General features: G+C 37.4%; 2 protein-coding genes and 1 pseudogene across 7 annotated transcripts in view; 2 read left to right on the forward strand and 1 right to left on the reverse strand.

Annotated features, from left to right (window-relative positions):
• Positions 1-20,903, reverse strand: part of LOC139815798 (uncharacterized protein CG3556) — a 120,663-nt gene extending 99,760 nt beyond the window's left edge. Inside the window, exons 1-3 of one of the 6 annotated variants that reach the window (XM_071782976.1) lie at positions 20,661-20,903; positions 16,453-16,609; positions 16,086-16,317 (exon numbers count right to left, since the gene is read on the reverse strand). The gene's annotated coding sequence lies outside the window, so the exon portion shown is untranslated. The remainder of the gene's footprint in view (positions 1-16,085; positions 16,318-16,452; positions 16,610-20,660) is intronic. The other 5 variants (XM_071782979.1, XM_071782975.1, XM_071782978.1 and 2 more) reach the window with 5 other exon arrangements.
• Positions 1,601-5,068, forward strand: LOC139816784 (uncharacterized). Its single transcript, XM_071784523.1, has one exon. It carries the CDS (start codon positions 1,827-1,829, stop codon positions 3,258-3,260), a length of 1,434 nt encoding a protein of 477 aa, XP_071640624.1. The 5' UTR covers positions 1,601-1,826; the 3' UTR covers positions 3,261-5,068.
• Positions 4,085-6,084, forward strand: LOC139816419 (uncharacterized; annotated as a pseudogene).
• Positions 20,904-24,221: the final 3,318 nt, after the last annotated feature.

Here is a 24,221-nt window from a genome sequence, read left to right on the forward strand (position 1 = left end):
TGAGAAGATACTGGAGCATGTAGCCGCGTCGCGGCAGCGCATGTTACTAGCGCTCGCCCGAGCGAAAATTTTCTGAGTCCCCTCACGACATGTTGGTTTCGTGCCGCGGTCGTTATCTCCGGCGCAGTCCCAGCAAAAGTTTTCTAAGTGCCCTTGCGGCAAGTTGCTTTTGCGCCGCGGTCGTTACCTCCGGCGCAGTCCCAGCAAAAGTTTTCTAAGTGCCCTTGCGGCGAGTTGCTTTCGCGCCGCGGTCGTTACCTCCGGCGCCGCCCGAGTGAAAATTTTCTAAGTACCCTCGCGGCGTCTGGCTTTCGCCGGGACAAATCGGTACGATGTCCAAGTCTTCTCGGATTGTTTTATTGGCTACGAATAAACTTGAGTTGATCTTTATAAAATATAAGAGCTAACTCGACCATATATATAAATAAATCGACCATATATTTGAATGCAAATGTTGCAGAGGTGTCTTTTTCAAAGATATAATGTGATATCGAGTAATGACGTTTTGCAGATATTCTGTGAATATCTGAAAATAAGATATCTCAGATTTGACTAAAAATTGTAGGCATAAAGATATTTGGCTATATCTCAGATATATTTTGCTGTGTGGGTAGCTTTGAATAAGGATGTATTTGAGATATCTAAAATCTTGAAATTTGCAGTCTTCCACTGCCCAACAAAAAAATTGGCAAACATAATCATTAATACCATTTCAAAGTACAGACTTTGACCTTTCAAATCCGGGAAGAAAAAATATATAATCATACATAATTATATATAAATAATCATATATAATTATATATGAAAATTGGCACGATATAATTTTATCTGATTATATATATAAATATATAATTCTACAAATTTTTATATAATTTTATATAATTATATATAACTTTATATTAAGATTTACTTTCAAAGGATTATATATTATTATATAAAATTATATATAATTTTATGTAATAATATATAATGAATAAATAAAAAGTGAAATAATTTATTTCATATATTATAACTTGGCACTGCTTGACGTGAGACAGTGCCGTGTGTCTCTTGATACCGTTTTTATACCACTGTTCGTCAAATTTTAAATACGAGAAACGAATCCTGTCGAATGCCATCTATTGGGATAATCCGAATTCAAAGTTTATATATAATTATATATAATTATATATAATCATATATAATCTACATGGATTCTTATATAATTTGCATATGTACATTATTTCTATATCTTTGACAGATAAAATTATATATAGTTATATATAATTATATAAATTTATATATTTTAGGATTTACTTAATTTAAAAAAATTCTAATTCATTTCTATATAAATATATTAATATATATAATTATATAAAATTATATATAATTTTATGTGAGGAATCAGATATAATTTTATATAATTATATAAAAACATATATATTTTATATAATTATATATTTTAAAATATATTTATATACTATTATATATAAATATATATAAATATATTATATACTTATATATAATTATATAAAATTTTATATAATTTTATATAAGAATCTAGATATAATTATATTAAATTATATAAAAGAATACATATTTATATATAATTATGCCCAGTTGTCTCGTCCGGATGGAATAATTATGTAGTCGTGCTCCTGCACGCTTCCAGACAACAGCATTATTCAAAGAATTGCCCCAAAGTAAAAAGCGCGCGCGTGCTCGTCAGCGCCCCCCGCACGGTTCGCGCTTCTAGGTGCCGCGCGCGCCCTCGCTCTCTATTGTGTTCTGTTCGTTTGTCTAGACAACACGCACTTTTCCGTTTTTTAGGATTTTCTTCGTTTAGGATGCCGAAACATAGAGACAGGAAAGATAGCTCTCCCTCGAGACGCTCGAAAGGCAACAAAGCTCATCGTAAGCATCGCTCGCGAGTCTATTCGCCCGTGAGACGATCTCGAGATCTCTCGCGACATAGAGGAAGGTCACGTAGCTTTTCTGCGGACACCACGCGGACATCGAGGGATTCATCCGTTCGAGGCTCTCTTTCCAGAGACAGCTGCTTTCATATTCTTGAGCAGGTCCGTAAGCTTATCGCCGACCGAGCCGACGTGCCTAACCTCCAAGATCCTGCCCCCGAGGTTAGATCGCACGCAACGGATATTGCGCCCGTAAACGAGGCATTATCGGTCTCTCAGACCATAGCTCCTGCCTTAGAGCAATCAGCAAGCACTGAAGAACAGACGGTCGCACAAACCGACCGGGGCGTTGTACCAGGTATGTCCTCTTGTCGACCCACACTCTTTTCATTTATAGTGTGGCAAAGAGTGGGCATAACCGACTGTTTTCTTCTGTTTTGCTTTTTCTGTCTAGAGGCACCAGCGCCCACTAATGTTGGCGACGCTCTCTCTACAACTCCTGGCAATGTATCTTTTGCGGATCCTCCTTCCGCGGTCATTCCGGATTCTCAGGACACGGAGATCTTGTCAGAGTCAGATGCCCTAGCCAGAGATTTATTTGGAGGAGATCAGGCACCGTCCACCTCGTCTGCCTGGAACCCGATCATCCTGAATTCGATTCAGACTAAAGCCCGCGTCGGCCTAAAGGACGATATACGTACCAGCCTTCTTGCCAAATACGAAACAAAGGCGGACCTCGCGGCATTGGCTCCACCAAAACTCAACAAGGAATTACGCTCTGCCTTAACTCCGTCAGTTCTCAAACGTGACGAATATCAATCGCTCTCACAGGCTCAAGTAGGTGCCTGCCTCAACGCACTCGGTTCCGGCATGTCAATCCTGCTAAAGTCGGAAATTCGGCACAAGCTTAAGGACGACGCACGATCGGCCCTATCATTTCTCTCAGAGGGCATACATTTACTATCAGACCATCACTTTCGCCTCTCCCTAGCTAGAAGAGCGTTTACCAAGCTTTCTTTTAATATCATAGGGAAAAATGCCGCGAAGACGGCACCCATTGACGAATTCTTGTTTGGTCAAAACTTCGCGGAGACTCTTAAAGCAGCACAGGCATGTGAAAAAGCAGGACGCGACGTTTCTAAATCATCAGCCCTGGTGGGTAAGAAGACTTTGCAACCTGTCCGTCAGCAGGCGCCGCAGCGCCGTTTTCAGCCTCCTACGCATAAATCGCAGCCTCCGGGAAACCGGAAAGCTTCTGTTCGTCCAGCAACGGCTCGCCAAACAGGAGCCCCTTACACCAGGAGCCGTCACCATCGCTCTCGCTCTCACTCTCACTCTCGGTCCCGGCCACGATACCATCGATAGATACTGTAAGTACCGCCGGGCGCCTCCACAACTTTTCGTCACAATGGGCGGATATTACTACCGACCAATTAGTATTGGAGGCGGTACAGAGTTACCGCATCCTTTTTACTTTTTTACCTCCACCGAGAGCAACTTTGAAAGAGATGGAATTTTCGCAGGTCACTGCTAAATTCTGTAATTTAGAAATTCAACGCCTTCGGCATAAAGGAGCCATTGAAGCGGTCGCACCCTGCGCAAAACAATTTTTATCCCCGTTCTTTCTTATAGATAAATCATCAGGTGGCAAGCGCTTTATATTAAACCTACGTGAATTAAATACGTATATCGATCCGCTACATTTTAAGTTGGAAGACTGGCGGACAGTTATTCGCCTCATGCTACCGAGATCGCTAATGGCTACGTTAGATCTGGAAGACGCTTATCTGCTGGTTCCAATAGACAAAAATCATAGAAAATACTTGCGTTTCCAGTGGCGTGGAGTAACTTACGAATTTACCGCATTACCATTTGGCCTTTCGATAGCCCCATACATATTCACCAAAATCCTTCGACCTGTCGTATCTTACCTTCGCGAGAGAGGTTTCCAATCTATCGTTTACCTGGATGATTTTCTTTTGCTCGGCTCATCCATAGAGGAATGCCGAGCCAACGTTACCGCGACTATTAACCTCCTGCTGTCATTAGGCTTCAGGATAAATTATTCCAAGTCCTGTTTAGAACCATCGTATACCCGTAAATTCTTAAGATTTATTTTTAATTCTACCGAGCAATCGATTTCGATTCCTCCTCACCGTCGGGAGAAATTATTACAAGTAACAAAAAATATGGCTCACAAATCAAGATGTTCTATTAAAGAACTCGCTAGCCTGATCGGATCGCTCATTTCGGTATGCCCAGTGGTTCAATATGGACTCCTATATACAAAATGTTTGGAACGAGAAAAATTCTTGGCTCTCAATAAGAGCAACGATAATTATTCAGCAACTATGGAGATTCCATCATATCTCCAATCAGATTTTGCATGGTGGATCAATATATTCTCAAATCCCAATCAATCTAATCAGATTCGTTCGGGCAGATTTATCAGAGAAATTTTTTCAGATTTTTTTTTGAACGGTTGGGGAGCTTCGTGCGGCGAGCTGCGTACACACGGCTGGTGGTCGGCAGAAGATAGAGCTCTTCACATTAACGCACTCGAACTTAAAGCAGCCTTTTACGCCCTGCGCTGTTTCGCAGCGGACCTCTGCGATTGTGACATCCTGCTTCGTATTGACAACACAACCGCTTTAGCTTACGTCAATAAGTTTGGTTCTATCCAATTTCCACATCTTACCGAAATTTCAAGACAAATTTGGCGGTGGTGCGAAGATCGAAATATCTTCATTTTTGCCTCGTATATTTCCTCTATTGAGAACTCCATCACCGACGCTGAATCTCGAATCGCAGATCCCGATACCGAGTGGTCCCTATCCAACTATAATTTTCAGCGAGTAGCCAGAATCTTTGGTCCATTCGATGTAGACCTCTTCGCGTCTCTTCTCAATACCAAGTGCGATTCCTACGTTTCATGGTTCACAGATCCAGGATCTTTAGCAGTAGATGCGTTTACCCTCTCATGGGAGGGACTGAATTTTTATGCTTTTCTACCCTTTATTTTGTTATCACGCGTATTGAGAAAGATAGTAGACGAGGGCGCAAGGGGAACTTTGGTGGTGCCCTGGTGGCCTTCTCAAGCATGGTTTCCGTTGTTCCAACGTCTCTTAATATCTAAACCATTAATTCTTCCCCCCAGTTACTCTCTGCTTTCTTCACCTTTCAGGAATCATCATCCAGCGTGGAAAACTCTTTCCCTGGTGGCCGGGAAGTTATCAGGGAATCTTTCAGGGCCCGTCTAATACCATCAGTAGCTATACCAACAATGCTAGCTTCCTTGTCAGAAGCAACTATCAAGCAATACTCTCGCCCTCTTCACCTTTGGTGGAACTTTTGTCACCGCCGTCAGCTATCTCTATACTCTCCAACGGTCCCTCAGATGATATAATTTCTAGCTCAAGAACTCAACCCTACCGGCTCTTATTCGAGCCTAAATACGATGAGGTCGGCTATGTCGCTAATTTCTCAGAACGAAATCGGTCAACATCCGGCGGTTAAACGCTTTTGCAAAGGCGTTGCAGCGCGCAATCCGCCGCAACCTCGTTATGACTACGTTTGGGATCCGGCTCCGGTAATCGTGAAATTAGCTTCTATTTACCCATACGATTCATGTACTTTGAATGTCATTACCAAGAAACTGATTCTGCTTCTTGCTCTCGCCACGGGCCAGCGCGCACAAACACTCGCTTCCCTTAGAATATCTCAGATCTCGATTAATGACAAAATGATAATACGGATTCCTGACCGAATCAAAACCTCAGCACCGGGCCGCGCTCAACCCCTTTTCTATTTTTCGCGTTTCCAGGATCGCGAGAATCTCATCTGTATCGTTCGCCTAACAGAATATTACACAGATAAAACCAAAGATCTACGGCCATCGGCATGCGATTTCCTTTTTATTTCTCTTACTAAATCATACAAAGCTATTACGGCTCAAACGGTAAGCCGTTCGATTCGACAGAGCTTAGACAATTGCGGAATAAATACTAATATTTTCTCAGGTCACAGTACCCGTCACGCGTCAACGTCAAAAGCTGCAAAAAAGGGAGTTTTGCTCGACTCGATTAAGCGTGCGGCAGGCTAGACCGGTGAGTCCCGCGTTTTTGCAAACTTTTACAATAGGCCTATCATTAATCCAGAGGATTTCAGTGACGCAATTCTTTTACCATAAAGGTTTCAAGTATATCCTCTTAAGCATATTCCAAGTATAATGGAAAAAAAAAAAAAAAAAAAACAGTTGTTTCGTACGGTATCCTAATGCAATTGCTTATATAATTATGCATTGCCCATCTTATGTCATCAACACTAGTTTGTGATTAATATTATTTTTATAATACAGTATTTGGATAACAAATCGCGACTGTTTTTTGAACAGCTACATAATTATTCCATCCGGACGAGACAACTGGGCATAATTGTTAGATTGAACGAACTTACCTGTGAAGTTCGATCCTAATTATGCCCTGTGTCTCGTCCGGATGGACGCCCACCCTTGTCATTTTTCTCCTCTCCCTAATATATCGCGATTTGTCTTCTTTGAACTTATGAAGAGCGAGGGCGCGCGCGGCACCTAGAAGCGCGAACCGTGCGGGGGGCGCTGACGAGCACGCGCGCGCTTTTTACTTTGGGGCAATTCTTTGAATGCTGTTGTCTGGAAGCGTGCAGGAGCACGACTACATAATTATTCCACCCGGACGAGACACAGGGTATAATTAGAATCGAACTTCACAGGTAAGTTCGTTCAATCTAACAATTATACATAATTTTATATGTTTATATATAGTTATATATAATTTTTTTTCCCGGGAATGGAAAAAAAACTTTGGCCTACGCCGATTATTTAGCGAGATATCGCAATTTAAAGTAACTCCTATTTTTTTATGATTTCATCACAATACCGCCGGCCGCGGCATTTCCGTAACCCGATGTGCACTACGAGGAGGTTGCTCGGTCGGATTTTGCACATCATGTAGATATGTGTATGTGTATGAAGTGTACATGTATAAATTTTCTTTTAGTAAGAAGTATTGCCACTTCTTCACCGTATCACCTCGCGCAATCTTGATCTCATATTAATTAATGCATTTATTTTTAAATTTAATTGAAGAGGCACTGCGTGGCCTCAACTCAAATTTGGAATAAAATTTCTCAATCTGATGTAAAAAAATGCATTAATATGAGATCAAGATTGCGCGAGGTGATACGGCGTAGAAGTGGCAACACTTCTTACTAAAAAAATCATGTACACACATACACATGTACACTCCATATACATACACATACCTATATGATGTGTAAAATCCGACCAAGTAGTCCAGTCAAAATACGATTAGATCTAGAAAAAATTGCAACACAAGGTTTTATTACGTCATTGTGTTCAGAAAAATATACTGAATAACATATCCAAATTCCGTCATTTTCCGCTATCCCTAAGTAGGTTTTTTATTAACAATTTATAAACAAATTCGTTTTTCTCCACAAATACGATAAATTTCGAAATTTCTGTAGAGATCAAAGTTGTAGAGCAGACAAATATCTAATCAATATCTAATCTAATAATATAATTAAAGTTTTTTTTTATTTAAAACGGCAAAGCCCGTACTTTGAGATGGTATTAATGATTATGTTTGCCAATTTTTTTGTTAGTCGGTGGAAGACCGCAAATTTGAAGATTTTGGATATCTTAAATACGTCCTTATATATTTAAAGCTGAACACGCTTTTGAGTATTAAACTGAGTGAAAATAGAACAAAAGCACTTTATAGTAGAAAGTTTGTCCTGTAAAACCCTTTAAAAAAATTTATTTTACGTTAATTATTCGCTAAGTAATCACAGTTTAAAAGTCCCGTGAAAAAAGATTATATATAATTATATATAAATATATATGAAAAACAATTAAGGTAATTTAAATCGACCGTGACTGGCAATATATAACGTCTTTTCGATATGAACATTGAAAAACTGTGAGCCAACTTGGTTTGTCTAGAATCTACACTAAGAATCGGTGCTCCATCTTATAGTTGTTATTGCGATAAATGTTACCACAGCCCCAGTGGTCAAATTGGCACGACACCCGCACGGTATACGGGAGGTTCCAGGTTCAAACCCTGGCTGGGGTAATATTTTTCGCAATAAAAAACTATTTAATTTAGAAATTACATTAACTGACCAAAACCCATGGTTGAAATTAATAATGTCTCGATGATTGATCCGAAAAAGTGCTGTGTGAATCCGACAAACCAAGTTGGCTCACAGTTTTTCAATGTTCATATCGAAAAGACGTTATATATTGCCAGTCACGGTCGATTTAAATTACTTTAATTGTTATTCTATATACTGGCGAAAGAAATTTATTATTCTGTTTAAATATATATGATTATATGTGATTATATATGAAATTTGGTACTTTATATATAAAATTATATATGAGTCCATACAGGAAAAAGTCTGGAACCGGTGAAATATCTCGAAAACAAGACATTTTAGGAAAAAATGTTTTATACATAAGTTGTAGGGTTTCAACAAATGCATCAAACGGTGGTACTTATTTGACCTTGAGCGTAAGTATGAAGGAGCTTTCAAAGTTTAAAATTTTAAATAGAAACCCCCATTTTTTATTTAATATTCTTATAGCTGACATCGAGAGCTTTTCAAAACACTATTAATAAACTTCTTTCGGTTGAGTACTTTTTGAGATATGAGTTGATAAAGTTCAAGTACCGCCGGCATTAGCATTAGCCAAGGTGTACCGCGTGGAGGTTGCACGATCGGATTTACACCTCATTGTGTGTGTGTGTGTGCGTGTGTGCGTGCGTGCGTGCTGAGTGTGTGTGTGTGTGTGTGTGTGTGTGTGTGTGTGTGTGTGTGTCCATTTAATAAGTCCATTTAATAGGTCATCGATGGAAATCTTAATTCTGTAAGATACGAGGAAATGCTAATTGAACAAATTAAGGTAGACCGGGGCACGTTGTCACACGGGGCGCGTTATCACATCGGCTTTATTTAAAAAACTAATAACCAGAGAGCACAGTACCCATCATTCCCAAAACGTGTTAGTGTATGCCCATCTTTGGTGTGTTTACAGTGTTGAGATTGCTCCAGCCGTGTTGACGTAAAATCAACTTAAAAGTTTTTTGCAACCGTAAGTAAAATTTTATTGTCTAATATTCAACGTACTGGACATGAAGCTCATGTTTTTTCAGACTAGACTTTTATATTATCTTAAAGTATGTACTTTTACCTACCGCGTGCAATACCTAACCTTATGAATATCTCAAACGTGTCGGCCATGAGGCTGTTTGAAGTAAAAAAAATGCTCTCGGGGCATGTTGTCACGAATTTGATGGGAATCTATTGCGAATCTTCGGATGACGATAACGAGTAAAAATATTTTATGTTTAATCACCGACATGATTATAAAAAAAAAATGTGTATCAATAAACAAACGTATATGGTAGGCTCTGAGTAAAACAAGTTAAGAAATAATTGGCTATGAGAGCCGACGCAGGATCGAATATGCGGAAAAATTATATTTGCAGTCAAAACATTAAAACATTAAGATCAATCAAACGTTTCGGCCCTAAATCGGGCCCTCTTCAGTGACTCATATAAAAGTTAATGTGAACGCAACGACGCGGTATCGCAATGGGCTGATTACAATATCGGATATGCACGCGTACAATGGTATCGCAATCGGTTAATGCGAAACGCAAGCGCAGATGTTATGATTCGCATTTTGAGGATGCCAGGTGCGCGTTCAGATCTCTCTTCAAGTGTATGTTACGGCGTATGTTCGGTAAGCACCCACGTAGCATTGACAGCGGGAATTAAAGAGAGAGAGAGAGAGAGACAAAAGCAGCAAACTGTGGCCCGGCAGAACTACCGAATGCAGTAACCATTAGGGACATTTCAAAAGATGGAAAATATGCGTAACTTTTACTGCGTGCTACACGAATCGCATTCAGACGTCTCTGACATATTCGCTGTGTGGAGAACGATGTGTGTTTGTCGGCATCTGAGCCCCGAATGTCCGGACATTTTCGTCTCTCTCTCTCTCTCTCTCTCTCTCTCTCTCTCTCTCTCTCTTTGATTCCCGCTGTCAATGCTACGTGGGTGCTTACCAAACATACGCCGTAACATACACTTGAAGAGAGATCTGAACGCGCACCTGGTGTCCTCAAACTGCGAATCATAACATCTGCGCTTGCGTTTCGCATTAACCGATTGCGATACCATTGTACGCGTGCATATCCGATATTGTAACCAGCCCATTGCGATACCGCGTCGTTGCGTTCACATTAACTTTTATATGAGTCACTGAAGAGGGCCCGATTTAGGGCCGAAACGTTTGATTGATCTTAATGTTTTAATGTTTTGACTGCAAATAAAATTTTTCCGCATATTTGATCCTGCGTCGGCTCTCATAGCCAATTATTTCTTAACGTGTATCAATAAGTTGCGCATTTGAGTGGAATTCTTGTATTTAGATTAAGACGAAAACTTCGTGCTTTTTGTACTTTTTTGAAATAAAATAAATGTTTCTGTGAAAGATTTTATTTTTTTACATTGCAGCGCACTATAATATATTGATATTTACGTTGAATACAGTTTGGATAACATTTTGCATGCAATTACATTTGATGTGACAACGTGCCCCGGTCACGGGGCACGTTATCACAAGCGACCTGTCGTTATTTATTGTTATGTAACAACTGTAGAGTAACAATCACACAAAATTCGATACTGTCCAATTGAAGCTGAGAGTTCACTCGAAATTTTGGCATACCAAATTACTCTTAAATTTTGAATGTAAAAAATACAAAAAATATTGAACCAAATGTGTGACAACGTGCCCCGGTCTACCCTATTCCTGCTATTAGAAATCTCTTTCCTAACGATTTCGATCGTGTGTGGTTTCAGCAAGATGGAGCTCCAGCGCATTTTGGATTAAGGGTACAAAGGTTATTAGACAAAACTTTCCCGAACAGATGAATTGGGAGGCGAGGAACAATAGAGTGGTCCCCAAGATCTCCCGATCTGACACCACTTGACTTTTTTATGGGGTTTCTTAAAAAATCATGTTTATAAAACAAAACCTGCGAACGTCGAAGAATTGAAAGAGAGAATAACTGACGGAATGGGTTTAATAACCGTTGAGATGTTGAAAAACGTCAGAGATTTTCTTCAATTAAGGCTAGCACACTGTCAAGCGGTAGAAGGGAGGCAGTTCAAACATCTGCTATAATCATTACCAAATACGCGCGCGCGCACACACACAGCAGAGAGGGTTTGGAGTCAATAAATACTACGGGAGTGACGAACCGTAGGGTTCTTATCCCTATTGACACACACACGCACGCAGACACGCACGCACGCGCGCGCACACACACACACACACACACACACACACACACACAGGCACGCACGCACACACACACGCACACACACACACACACACACACACACACACACACACACGCACACGCACACACGCGCGCGCGCGCGCGCGCGCACACACACACACACACACAGGCACGCACGCATACACTTACACCCACGCACGCACGCACGCACGCACGCACGCACGCACGCACGCACGCACACACACACACACATACACACACACACACACAATGAGGTGTAAATCCGACCGTGCAACCTCCACGCGGTACACCTTGGCTAATGCTAATGCCGGCGGTACTTGAACTTTATCAATTCATATCTCGAAAAGTACTCAACCGAAAGAAGTTTATTGATAGTGTTTGAGATCATGCGCAATTTTCGCGTACTTTTCAGGGAGTAAAGTCATCGCAACTTACACGCATTCTAGCAATCTAAAGGATAAAATATCCAACTCGTTATCGCAATCGCAATTCAAGCAGCCTCGTCAACATCAAAGTTGTCGACGTTAAAGTTTAGTGTCATTGAATCATAGCATGGATCTTTCTGTTGCTCGCGTTCTGGAAAGTTCGCTAATTGCTTGCAAACACAGCCTCAGCTGACAGAGGGCACAAATAAAGTCAAGCCAGCGCGCTCACACAATAGAAAGATTCATGCTACAAACAAAACGAGCGCAAACATGTAACGATCTTCTCGGGTCGTCACTTGAAACGGTGACGTATGCACGGTGACGTAGGCCGCCGGTGGCCAATCACCTCCCCGAAATTATCGGCAATTAGCCTGGAGGGAGGCTCGTCTCCGAGACGATAAAAGACCGCCGCAGCGCTGCGGAAACGCTGGTCCGCTTTTCGGCTTTACGCTCGCTTATCGCTTCGCAATTTTCTACAATATCGCTGTGCTACATCGCTTTACCGCGACTTCGTGCGCGCTTGCTTTTCGCCGTCGTGCCGTGCTGACGCTTGTGCTCGCTATCGCTTCCGGCCTGTTTCTGAAAGGAAATCTGTGTACATAACTGTAAATATTGAGAAATATAGACATTGTTAACTTTTATTTTTCATGTTACGTGCTGTGTCTTTCTTGTGGTCGTCTTCCACCTCGCGCGATCTCGCGGTTCCGCGCGCTCTCGAACAGATAGTGTTTTGAAAAGCTCTCGATGTCAGCTATAAGAATGTTAAATAGAAAATGGGGGTTTCCATTTAAAATTTTAAAGTTGACCTTGAAAGCTCCTCCATACTTAGCTCAAGGTCAAATAAGTACCACCGTTTGATGCATTTGTTGAAGCCTTACAACTTATGTATAAAATATTTTTTCCTAAAATGTCTTGTTTTCGAGATATTTCACCGGTTCCAGACTTTTTTCTCACCCTGTATAATTATATATAATCTTTTTTTCCCGGGATAAGCAAAAATTTACTGAGAAAAAGTGATCCCCCAATTTTTTTGAGCAGTGTAATATGTCAATACTTCACGTTAATAATACATTAATATTTCACCAACAAAATTTCTTCTTCATTTTTCTTGGAGCAATTAAAAGACATTGCAGCGATATTTGAAAAATCGTTCTCGGTGCCATTCAATATGATATTCAAAATACTTAGCATGTCACTTTCATGAGTAGAAAGTAAACTTTCGACACAAAGTTCTCATGGTTTCCATAAAATATTTAAATTATTATTATTCAAACTTTTTCACTAGCGTTTCTAGATTTCGCTTAAATTTCTTGGTCCACAAACCCAACATAGTAGAATAGAAAATAAGGAGATAGAAATAGAGATAGAAAGGAAAAAGGAAAAAATAAAATAATAGAATTTTAAAATTTCTCATTTTTTAGAAACATGAAAGAAATTTATACGAAAAATTGAAGAGCTGTCTATTTTTTATAACAGTTTGAAATAAAACGAATTGTTTTTTTGGTAATTATGCAGAGATATACGGGAGGATACGAGCCATCCTCTGATGACATTGACCTTGACATATGTTGTCCAGGTCACCCTTCTGAATGACCTTAAGATTTTAGTTGTCGATCATTGTTCATTAAAAGTTATAAACAAAAAAAGTTTAAGAAATATAATTGTGTTAGTGTTAAGGGAAGTAATTTGCTGATATGTGTGTATGGACAGTACACATGTAGGCGAGGGTAGGTGGGGGTGGACCTTGGTTTGCGTGGAAAGTTGAAAATCCGAACCATGCAATGATAGACCTTGTTTCGCTCTATAAGCAGGGGTGAGGTGGGTTGGGGTAAACCTAGTTTTGCGTGAATGGTTCTCTGGATAGCATTATACTCTTTAAGTTTCCATGCAAAATCATTGTACGGTTAGGGTTTTCAACTTTCCACGCGAAACGAGGTCCACCACCACCTATTCCTGCTTGGGGGCAGTAGCTCCTCTCCCGTCTACATGTGTACTGGTATATACATACATATTAGCAAACTACTTCCCTTATACACCTTGTTCCTGTACAACATGTTCAGGTGGGGGAGGGGTTCCGCCGCCCACGCATATACAATTATAACACAGGACCACAAAAAAGAATTTTGGAAAATTAACTGGAATCAGAGTAAGTGTTTCTTATAGATTTTGGGTCACTGAATCCGAATTCGTAAACCGTTTTGCTTCATCATGTCTAGGTTTTTAGATAATCAAGAAAAATAGCGGAAAATCTGTGAAAATTGAAATAAACATTTGAAGAAAGAGCAAAAGTATAACATCAAAGAAAGAGAAAAGGTGTAACATCAAAATGCAGTCGCAGAACTGATTTAAATATATATTGGTAAGTTAAATAAAGTGCAAAAAAAAGGAGGATGTTAAAAAAGGGATGAGATGTTAAAAGCCGATTTTCGCCCAAAAAGATGTAAGTAAAAGTAAGTAAAAGAAATAGTAAAAGAAAGGTGTGTCCTGTGTAATTAATCATACAGTTATGATTAAGGGGGTTTTCTAGGTCTATTTTGTTGAAAAATTCGATTTTCTAAAAACATCATTTTTGTGTACTATATATATGTAGAATTAGTGTACAAACACTTTTCGTTTTTCGATCTGGTTGACATGATATCTCGAGTTAGAAACGTCTGAAACAAAAATTTCAAACGGGATATTAAAATATAAGTAAGTGGCTATAGTCGGTACTAGAATTAAACATTTTGGGTAAAAAGAAACAAAATGGCGGACTTTTTTAGTTGCAAAAAAAGGGTCGAGATATTCAAAAGTCCGCCATTTTGTTTCTTTTTACCCAAAATGTTTAATTTTAGTACCGACTATAGCCACTTACTTATATTTTAATATCCCGTTTGAATTTTTTGTTTCAGACGTTTCTAACTCGAGATATCATGTCAACCAGATTTCTATGGAGTACCCTTACAGTCGCCATTTTGTCGCCATAAAGAAAAACAAAACAAAAAAAACTTTTTTATGTACTTCAATATATGTGAGAAAATATATAAAAGTTTCGAGATATTTCAATACATTTTACTATGACAAAAAAATTCTTGAAAATATGTGCAATAGACCTAGAAAGCCCCCTTAAAGCAAAATACTTTGTATTCATACTTTCTCTAACATATAAAATTGTATACATGTATAATATACTTTTTTATACCAACTATTCTTTGCTTTAACAAAAAAACTGTTCAATATATTAACGATTCACTGCTTTAAGGCGGTATTCTTGTCTAGAGTGCTATTTTGAAAGTGATTTCTTTAGGATAAAATAAATTTAAAACTGTTTGAGTTTTCTTTCTGAAATTTTTTACACATATTTATTGTTGCTTTAAAAACATATATGTATAAATTTTATAGAGAAAAATTGTAACATGTGGTTTTGTACGCTCGGACACAATGGTGCGCGAAAAAAACCACTGATTGGCAACCAGTGTTGCGGACATTGTATGTATCTGAAAAAAACTCAAACATATTCTTAATCTGTATGAGTGTTGTGAGGGTTGGTAGCAGATTCGGCCAGAAAAAAAATTTTTTTACAAAATGGTGGCATACTAAATGTTGATTGTCGATTTTTCCTACTTTTTTTTCTCTTCAACGAGTTATAAAAAAAAATAGAAAAATTATTTTAACTTAATTCTGCTGCCAACCCTCATACAGATCAAGAATATGTTTAATTTTTTTTCAGATACATACAACGTCTGCAACACTGGTTGTCAATCAGGGTTTTTTTTTCGCGCACCATTGTGCCTGAGTCTTCGAGTATAAACCTGCACATGTAAAATTTTTTTCTGTAAAATTTATACATATTTTTAAAGCAATAATAAATATGTGTAAAAAATATGTGTAAGGAAACTTGAACTGCAGTATTTTACTGCAGTAAATTTATTTTATCCTAAAAAATTACCTCCAAACAGCACTTTAGACAAGGATACTGCCTTAAATGACTTTTCTTTGTTTATACATGTACTATTTTCACATACATATTAGTCGTTTCTGCCTTTCAATACTTAAAATAACTGCTATATTTTTCAAAATTTTTTTGTTAATAACTTTTAATAAACAATAACCAACAGCTAAAACCTTCAGAAGGTCACTCAGAAGGTTACAACATATGTCAAGGTCAAGGTCATCGGAGGATGGTCTGTATCTCTGCATAATTACCTTTTATATGGATATACAGATATATGTATCGTATTAACTCCATCCAATAACTCCATCCTAAATTTAAAAATTAACAGTTATTTTGATAAAATTCTTAATATATGACATAAATTAAGTATGCAACAAAAAAACATTCTTTGCTTTTTTTGATTATTGATTATGTAGATTAAAGCTTATACCGAACATTTATCCTCCATCACAGTACGCTATTAAATTTTTTGCTCATTCATCAACTTTGATATATTGATAGTATTTCCAGCATGTCATACACAAAAGCCACGTGTATGAGTCATTGATGTCTACTCCTTCTGGGACACCTCATAGACATTGGCGAACTGATACCGCGCGTGCAATCGATCAAGCTAGTGCCAAATCGAACGAACATCATCGCGTTGCAAACTATCGGTGAATCTACAAGCGACCAATACTCTCTTGATGAAACGTTTTAATAAAGACTGACGTGGAAGTATACAGTCATGTATATGCGTGAATATATACACGTGCGCGCATACATATGAGCATGCACACCATTATATGAACACTTACGATAAATCAAGTTTCTCGACGGTGGTATACTACCGGAGCAAGTGGAACACGAGGGACGCCGGCGTCGGAACACTGAGCCAAGGCGCGCGGATATTGCGTGGGATCGATATCGCGGCGTCTGTCGCCCACCCCGTATATATACCGCACACGGAAAGTCCTGTAACCATGTATATAGATAGATGTGTACATATTCGAACAATTTTCTCTCTCTCTTTCTCTCTCTCTCTCTTGTCCCTGTTTTAATTTTTCATTGTCCGTTTCATGACGCGTTTTTTATCATGACATTATCTTGTCTCTATCGAGCTGTTGCTGAAAAATTTTAAGAAAAATATGTAATTATATATAAGAAGGGAGGGGGAGGGAGGGAGGGAGGGAGGGAGAGAGAGAGAGAGAGAGAGAGAGAGAGAGAGAGAGAGAGAGAGAGTTGCTAAGTGGATATATCATCGTTCTAAAATCAGCTCCGAAACTGGTGGCTGGTATAGTATACAGATCAGTTAAAACATGCATTATTTTTTTTTGTAAATTCGACATTTGGCACTCAGTTTTTAAATTATCGATCGATGTCTGTTTACTAACTTTTTATTTTTACCAATGTTGTCAATAAGTTCCTCGGTATAACTGCCCGTAATTATAAAAAAATCTCAAAATTGACAGCTTTTAAAATGATGAACTTAAATGAGGGACGCAATGTATTTTATAATTTTGAAAAAAGTTATAAGAAGAGTTACATTTTTTACATAGTTACATGTATTACTCGAATGTGATAATATTGAATAAATGAATTTAATTCTGGCATATCAGTGATGGTAACAACGACAATTAAATATGATTCTAATAAAATACGCATTTCTTATATATATTATATATAAAAAATTATAATTTTTATTTTAAAAAAACTACATTAATTTTTTTTCAATAATTACGCATTTAATTATAATAAAATCGAAGCAAATGTTTTATTTGATTAGCATAACTTTTGTTTATGTAAAAGATATTCGAGTAAAAAAGTCATATTATTTATATAAAATAATGTATTACCAAAAATGATAGAATTAGTAACCATTGCGCGCCCTAATTAACTTAACTTTTTAATAATACGTGATACATATAATAGTAATATTAAAATATTTCTGAATTAATTTCGATTTTAATATTTGCTTTGTATATTTGTCTACACACAGTGCTGTATTTTTAAATCTCTATTTATTAATATCTTGACACAATAACACGTTGTCACGAATTGATTTAATCATCATTTTCATAGAACGTTTAAAATATTTTCGACAATCATTTTCATATATTGTCGCCAAAATTTTCGAAATCTTCCTCCAATAACAGTTAAAAATAAAATTAATAAAAAATAGTTTTTTTGCGTTATAATTATTACATTTTAATATGATATTCCAAATTATAATCTTTGTAATGTTATAAAAAGCGCATTGATGAAAAAGTTGGTTTCGCGAGCTTTTTATTTTCTCAAACAAGGAAAATTTGATTTATACAGCTATTCCACCAATAATACATTCGTAGATGAGAAATAAGTCAAAACATAGTAATGTTTAAATAAGGAGTACAATAGAATCTTCAGCTGGATTAAACCTCTATGATATAATTAACTTTAATGGTATTATATCGTGTTCTTCAACGTAAAACGATAATAAAGGTATCGGTAGTGTAATATGGCGAATTACGCCGTGGTGTAATGGACAAATGGCTCGATTACTCTCCCTGTGGGTGGTAGGGCCCGGCTTAAATCCCAGCCGCCCCCGTTCCCCACGCATCGCTAGTGCTGTATATACTTATACAGTTATGCACCATTGTTCTCTGGAGACTCGGAACTCACTTAGGAACGTGGTTAAACGGCTCCGAAAACTGCAAAATGCAATAGCTCTCATTGTTCCCTGCTTCAATCATTTAGGATTACGCGATCTGGCCAACTGGCTTCATTCTTTGTGGAAATCTCCCAGCGCGCCGGCGGCAGCTTTTCCGATTTTTCAACTGTGGTAAATAGTGGTTACATCGTACGCGTTGTTAACGACTTGGAGTTCGCGACAAAAGCGTCAACGGGTTTTGTGTTTAATAAGATTGTGAATGGTGAAAGAAAAGAAAATCATTAAGAACAATGCTGTTGTTATTGGACTAATTGTGATATTTTTGAAAAAGAGAACGGTTAATCGGGCAAATTATAATTTAAAATATAATGGTTATAATAAATAATATATAATATATAAAATAGACAGTAATGTGCGATTGTCCGATTACTTCTCCGGTGTTAAGCATTTCAAAATGTAATATCATTATTATTAAAATTTGGAATGCAATTGAGACTTGTAACATATGTATATACTGACATATCAATTTATTTGCATTCTATTACTGATATTGTCGATATAATAAATATAATAAATTAGCACCAATTGCGACAAGAAATAGTGTTTTATTACATTCAATTTTAATATTCCTAACATTGATTAATAATATTTATTAGTCAAAAACATTTTTACGCAATTGAAATCTATATTTTCAATATTAGGCAGCGGAATTCAATTAAAAGCATGGCTAATAGAAAAACCAATAATGACAACAGATATTTATAGATTTTAAAGGTAACGTTGGATGGGTTATTGACCGAGCAGCTTTTGAAGTAATTAAGTTCAATAAAGTGCGCGACTATATAAGCAACATAATATTCGACTATCTGTAATACATCTGTATACACAAAAACATTTAATATCAATGTTGTTAAGATGAAAGAATTGTTAAAACATTAGTAAAAGAGCTTCAAATTTATTTAACTATCACTATCACATTTTACAAAGTGCCATATAAAAACTATTATCAATGATAAATTTCTCGATATAAACGTAAAATTACGGAATAACAAAATGTAATTTTGATATTAATTTCTTTTAACATATTTTCTATTAACATCTCTATAAAGTAAGTTTTACAATTTTTTTTATAATTATATATAAATTACATATAATTATATATGTATAAATACATACAAAATATACAGAGAAATTTTATATATAAAGGTGAGGAATCTAAAAAATTCTTTAAAATTAAAAGATTAGACTTTTTATTAATGAGTTTGCGAGATATCTAATGTAAAAGCTAATTGAAATATTATTCTTATTATTATTATTTATTGTAACATTTTCTTATGACAGTAGTTATACTCTAACTCATTGGAATTTATTTTAAAAATCGTAACTGATTTTTATTAGTTGGACAGTAAAATTAATATTTATGATCTCGGTTAATTTTGCATTTACGCAACTTCCAATTACATGACTTTATAATTATGATAAAATATTTATTCGCATATATCTACTCTCTCAGATATATGCGACTTATTAGGACTAAGAATTTATATGAATGTGCACAATATATATATGTGATATAATATACATACGCACCAAATTAATTCCAGTGTTGTGTAATTTTCTCTTTAGCACAATTTCAAAAAAATAATAATTTATTATATATTGCTTTCTCTAATACATCCTTCTCTGTGACAAGAATATATATATCTTCCAAATTTTATACTCTTTTATGATAAAATTACGGAGATAATAAGAAAAAATTTATGTAAAAAATTCATATACATTATATACATTTTTTGCAGCTTATCATACGTAATTATTTGAAATTTTTGTATACATTTTTTGGGGTATTTTTATTATTATTATTTGTACTATGTAATATTTTTATTTATGTGTGTTTATTATAATATAAAATAAAAATGTTTGTCAAAACAATTCTCACGATATTATCTAATTTTATTTAACATATCGATAGGCTGTGAATTTTAATACATATTTCTATTCACATATTTCTACTTGCACAATGTATAATACAGTACAATGACTTAACTTATCATCCTATCAGGTTACTAAAAGTCTTTCTTGATTTATTGAACGTTAATTGCATTATATTAGAACATACAGTTTATTGTGTCATCAAAATCTTAAACAAATTAAAAAATTGTTTATTACTGAAATTAATCTTGTTTAATGTGATATCAATTACATCTCCTAATCTTCACTTATGCGATGATTCGTCTAATCTAATTGCCTTAAAGAGAAAGCCCAACGACTGAATCAAACATGAAAGGCTCAATTAAATCGAGCAAGGATTTTCTCAGACTTTTGTATCAATTCGAGCTTTCAATTTTGATTGTGGAGGTAAAAAATTCCGCTTACCGTTTTAACGAAGAAGGTACGCTGGTTGTCCGTAATGTGAGATTGGATCGTTCACTTGATTCTGTGTTTTTTTTTTACTTGCTTTTGTCGTCGTTGACTTTTTATCAAGATCACTGCCGAAACTGATTCGATGGCGGCGATGGCAACGATAGCCACGGCGATGATGACGACGGTAACAACGAAAGCGCGACGACGGGGTGGCCGCCACGATACGCCTGTCTCGTGAATGCGCAATGCAGACCAGAAACGCCGTGCCGCGACGCGTGAGGGAAGTTGGAGAACCGCCCTCCTCTCACCCTCACACAAGCATCGCGTGTTCAGCGAGAGCGCCTGGTTGCATTCTAATATAATTAGAGTTTTGAACAAATGGAATTATTTCGATAAATCTTTATATATAAAACAAAGTCGGTTTAGTTAGACCACTTATAACTCAAGAACGGCTGGGCCGAATTTTTACCACAAGTATATGAAATAGGGGTAGAATTTTCCGGAATAGCAGAATAACTAATAAAATATCGAAAAAATTCACGTAAAAAAAAAATTAATTTAGAAAGATATCCAAATACATAGAAAAAATACATAGAGGGAGGGAGAGAGGGAGAGAGAGAGGGGGAGAGAGAGAGAGAAAGAGAGGGAGAGAGAGAGAAAGAGAGGGAGAGAGAGAGAGAGAGGGAGAGAAAGAGAGAAAGAGAGGGGGAGAGAGAGAGAGAGAAAGAGGGAAAGAGGGAGGGGGAGAGAGAGAGAAAGAGAGGAGGAGAGAGAGAGATATATATATTGATATATATATATATATTTAATATGCCCAAGCAAGGCTAAAGGGCAAAACCAAATAACAAAGCAGTAATACATGCAAAATAAGCATAACAAACTACAGCACTTAAAACTACTTATAATTAACGCAACTTTAAACTAATCAAATTAACTTAGAACTTATCGAATTGCAACTAAGACTAGCGCACTTAAACTAGAAAGCACCACGCAGGCAAAACTAGACAAAACTAAAAGCAGAAAAAGAAATGACCCAATCACTCAGCTTCAGACGAATGCAAGAAGGTACTAAGAAGACTCTTGAAGGCAGGAAGGGAAGATGCTGATTTTATAACATCAGGAAGAGAATGCCAAAAGTATATTGACGAAAGCAGAAAAGAATTCCTGTATGCAGTAGTTCTATGAGCCGGAATGAGGAAACTTTGAGTGGCCAATGAAGCCAGACGGTTAGATCTCCTCAGTGACGGATCAGGAGCAGTGAATAGCTCCCGCAGATACATAGGCGAACTCATATAAAGAATACGATAAATCTGACATCCAAGAAAGTAGAGCCGTCTATTCTCAACAGTGAGCCACCCAAGTTGACGCCTATACGGAGTAATATGTTCATCATATTTTAGATTGAATATAAAGCGAATGCAGCTATTGACAAGACGTTGCAACTTGGTATTCAACTCACTACTCAGACCATGATACACTAGACAGCAGTAGTCAATGTGAGACATGATGAGAGTGACCACGAGTTTTATTCTAAGACTGGTGGAAAGAGAATTTTTATTGAACTTTAAATTGTGCAACGCAAAGTTAACCCTTTGCGAGACAAGCGAGATATGTCTAGTCCAAGAAAGATTGGACGTAAACATCACACCTAAGTTTCTCACTTCACTCACAAATGGAAGAGAAGTGCCATTCACGATAATAGGAGATAAACAGCCATAATCAATAGCAGAGACATAAGCTTGGCTGCCAAAAATGATGACCTTGGACTTAGCTGGGTTGAGCATAAGTCCGTTTCTGTTAGCATAATCAAAAATAGCATTGGCAACTCTCGACATTAACTCCAACGCCAGGGGGAGATCAGCAGGTGAGCACTGACGATAAATTTGAATATCATCAGCAAAAACCATATGGAACACATAAGAGAGTATATTACATATATCGTTAATAAACAATGAAAACAACAATGGGCCAAGCACAGAGCCCTGAGGAACGCCAGAAGAAGTGAAGATCCAATCTGAAAGATTGCCTGTATCATCAATAACAGATTGAGAACGCCCGGTTAGATAGGAGAAGATCCAATTAAGAACCGCATCAGAGAAGCCAATCTCCTTAAGTTTAATAAGCAGTAGCAAATGAGGGACCGTGTCAAACGCCTTACTGAAGTCAAACAATATCATTATAGTCAAGAGTCCAACGTCAATTCCCTGCCTAATGTCATTGCAAACGCGCAGGAGTGCAGACTGCGTGCTGTAACCCACACGATATGCAGATTGCCTAGGATTTAAGATATTATATCGATTCAAGTACTCAACAATCTGCGAAGCCACTACTCTCTCAAGTAGTTTAGATAGCTCAGGTAGGTTCGCAATTGGTCTGGTGTCAGATGGAGACAAAGGTGTGCGGATCTTGGAGAGAGGGCGAATATATGCTTTCTTCCACTTGGATGGAAACAAAGCAGAGTCCAGTGAGCGGTTAAACAAGGATGTGATACAGGATGAAATAACCGGCCATGAAATACGGAGAGCATAAAGAGGAATACCATCGGAACCAGAGGCATGAGAGTGAATAGACTGGGTAGAAATAAACTTGTAAACAGATTGAGGAGAAATAGAAGAGAAAACAAACTCAGGACGATCAGAAGGACGATTTACGGAAGCAATGGCAGAAATGAAATCGGAGTATAAGCAAGGAGGATGAGCATTGGAAACAGAGGAATAGTACGAGTTGAGCTGATTGGAAGTAAAGAAATGCAGAGGAGAAGTGTAAGATGACTTCGCAAGTCCAAGTCGCGCCAGTTCTCTCCAAAGTTTCGCCGGATTAGTAATGCTAACTAGAGACTTAAAGTAAAATTCACTCTTCGCATGTTTGATGTCAGAATTCAGCTGATTGCGGAAAAGTCGATACTCAGCATAGCCTAACAGGCAGTTAGTACGTTTAGCACGCTTATATAACCGGTTACGAGTGTGTAAACGATCAACCAGTTCACTAGTGAGCCATCCTACTGGAGGCTTCCTAACAATAAACTCACGCAAGGGAGCAAAGATGTCAAGTGCCCTCAATAAGTAATGAGACAGTACCTCGCAAAATCCATCGACATCCGCATCACTAGACAGCCCCTCTATCGCGGCCCTCACCTCACCAGCTATAGATCCAAGAAATTCAGTGAACTCCGAACAATCTATGCGCCTATAATTACGCCGAGACATGACAAGATCGGATGTATGATTAGCATTAAGTGTTAAAGAAAGCGCAATGATATCATGCCCAGAGAGAGAGAGAGAGAGAGAGAGAGAGAGAGAGAGAGGGAAAAAAGGGGAGAAGGGGAGAGAGGGGGAGGGGGGAGAGGGAGAGGGAAAGAGAGGGACTATTTGCGTGTCTTATCATTACATTCACTGACTGTTAGGCGGTACGAAGTTCGCCAGGGCAGTTAGTATATACAAAAATATGATATTCCTTTCTCTTATTTGACAGATGTTTCGATGACTTTACCAACGGAACAAGAGAATATGTTTTCAAAAATATTTTAAATATTTGAAAATAATGGAAAAAAATGATGAAAAAATGTTGCTACGA

The sequence above is a fragment of the Temnothorax longispinosus genome, chromosome 7, assembly GCF_030848805.1.
Source record: "Temnothorax longispinosus isolate EJ_2023e chromosome 7, Tlon_JGU_v1, whole genome shotgun sequence".
Lineage (NCBI taxonomy): Eukaryota > Metazoa > Arthropoda > Insecta > Hymenoptera > Formicidae > Temnothorax > Temnothorax longispinosus.

Excerpts from the sequence above, each read along its gene's own strand:
- LOC139816784 (XM_071784523.1), top strand. The coding sequence starts at position 1,827 with ATGCCGAAACATAGAGACAGGAAAGATAGCTCTCCCTCGAGACGCTCG.